Source organism: Amphimedon queenslandica, unplaced genomic scaffold (assembly GCF_000090795.2).
Source record: "Amphimedon queenslandica unplaced genomic scaffold, v1.1 AMPQUscaffold_10299, whole genome shotgun sequence".
NCBI lineage: Eukaryota > Metazoa > Porifera > Demospongiae > Haplosclerida > Niphatidae > Amphimedon > Amphimedon queenslandica.
In genome coordinates, this window is record NW_003549430.1 from 1 (window position 1) to 1556 (window position 1556).

General features: G+C 38.6%; 2 protein-coding genes across 2 annotated transcripts in view; one reads left to right on the forward strand and one right to left on the reverse strand.

Moving 5' to 3' along the window:
• Nucleotides 1-125: 125 nt before the first annotated feature.
• On the reverse strand, nt 126-887 carry LOC100634085 (COBW domain-containing protein 1-like). The gene is made up of 3 exons (XM_003391194.2): nt 701-887; nt 470-653; nt 126-305 (listed from the first exon to the last, which is right to left on the reverse strand). Exons 1-3 carry the CDS (start codon nt 840-842, stop codon nt 140-142), a joined length of 492 nt encoding a protein of 163 aa, XP_003391242.2. The 5' UTR covers nt 843-887; the 3' UTR covers nt 126-139.
• A 173-nt stretch (nt 888-1060) lies between these two features.
• LOC100634212 (cathepsin Z-like) overlaps nt 1061-1556 on the forward strand; it is a 3380-nt gene continuing 2884 nt past the window's right edge. The window contains exons 1-2 of the mRNA XM_020006169.1: nt 1061-1171; nt 1240-1383. Coding sequence (XP_019861728.1) covers nt 1087-1171; nt 1240-1383 — 229 coding nt within the window. The 5' untranslated portion in view covers nt 1061-1086. The remainder of the gene's footprint in view (nt 1172-1239; nt 1384-1556) is intronic.

Consider the following 1556-nt stretch of genomic DNA (forward strand, 5'->3'; position numbering starts at 1 on the left):
GGGACTTTTGTCCGATTTTGGAGCAATTTAAAAAAATCATAAAAAATCCAAACTTGATCGGAATAAGCTCAAACTTTCTACACAACATAAGTACATGTATATGTACATGTAGATGTATTGGTAACACAATGCTCTATTGCTATTCCTTATTACCATCAAGTATTAAACTGCTCCCAAGTCCATCATCCAACCAGAATATACTAGCAATGGGTCCAGGGTCAGCCAGTCCTGTGGTCTCCAGGAGAATGTAGTCAAACTTTCCTTTATACTCCATCAGATTCTCTATTGCCTTCACTCCTGCATCTCTACAAGGGAAGTGGTTGAGTGTTAATATGTCAGTCGTATTTTATGTGAGCTAAATTCGGTGAGGGATCTTTATCATTAACTATTAGCTAAAAGCATTGACTAACCAATATATCATTAATATACTGATTACAAGTAGTTCCACCTTTATATCAATTATCATTACCTCACTGAGCAGCAGAGGCATCCATTCCTCAGTTCCAGCCATTCTTCATAAAGTTCCCCAGACTGACCCACTGCCATTGACTTCTCTACAGCAGATCCTTCCCCAAACTCATTGAGTATCACTGCAATCCTCTTGTTGTGCTGTTCTGTTAGTATATAATTCAATAATGTGGTTTTACCAGCTCCTTGTGAAGAATGACACAATAATCTCTTCATTATTCTGTTCATTTACCTAGGAATCCAGTTATTATTGTTACTGGTACTTTATTTCTACTAGTCTGAGGCTCTCTCTCCTTCTCTTGCCGAGAGGAATCATCTTTAGGAAAGGAGAGAGGAACCAGCTCTGGAATATCATCCTCTTCAATGGAAGCCATTTTTATTAAGCTCCACCCACCTGAGCCATAGATCCTCCCATTCTATTATTAGTAAAAATATACGGAGAAAAGTGAGTCACTTCTCTCATTCCTTTGCCTACTGAAAAAAAAGCATTTTCCGTTACACTAAAAATATACGGAAAACCAATTAATTTAACTTTGAGCCCCACCCATCTCCATACATGAACGTGTATAAAAATTCATTATTATCATTCTTTGCAGCACATTTTTGCTTCAAATCAAGATGAGGTCATTGTTAGCTCTAGCTCTTCTCTCTTTCGCTCTCCTCCAGGCAGCAGCTGCTAGTAGTCCCTGCAGGACTGAGAAAAGTGTGTAGCCCAATGAAGCATCTACTTTATAACAATTAATTTTCTGTTTTCTTTGTTCCCCTGCACAGCTACATTCGAGCATGGGGAAAGGATAACTGATCCACTGCCACACACTTACCTTAATGTTGCTGATCTCCCGTCTCAGTTCAGCTGGGAGGACAAGGACGGGCAGAACTACCTCACTCCACCAAGGAACCAGCACATTCCTCAATGCAAGTTTGATACAATAACCATTAGATTCATTAGTAGTATCTTTGAATAATATAATCATTATTGTTGTTGTTATTAAGTGCAACAGACCTTCTTCTACTTAGCCAACGCACTTAAAATAAAATAAACAAATGATTATGTTGTGATTGGGTGGAGCTCATTAGCTCAAGGTGTT

Coding starts and splice junctions, on each gene's coding strand:
- LOC100634085 (XM_003391194.2), bottom strand. CDS start 842: ATGGCTTCCATTGAAGAGGATGATATTCCAGAGCTGGTTCCTCTCTCC. Junction 654..700: donor AATAATAACTGGATTCCTAG/GTAAATGAACAG, acceptor ATTCTTCACAAG/GAGCTGGTAAAACCACATTA. Junction 306..469: donor TGCCTCTGCTGCTCAGTGAG/GTAATGATAATT, acceptor CTTCCCTTGTAG/AGATGCAGGAGTGAAGGCAA.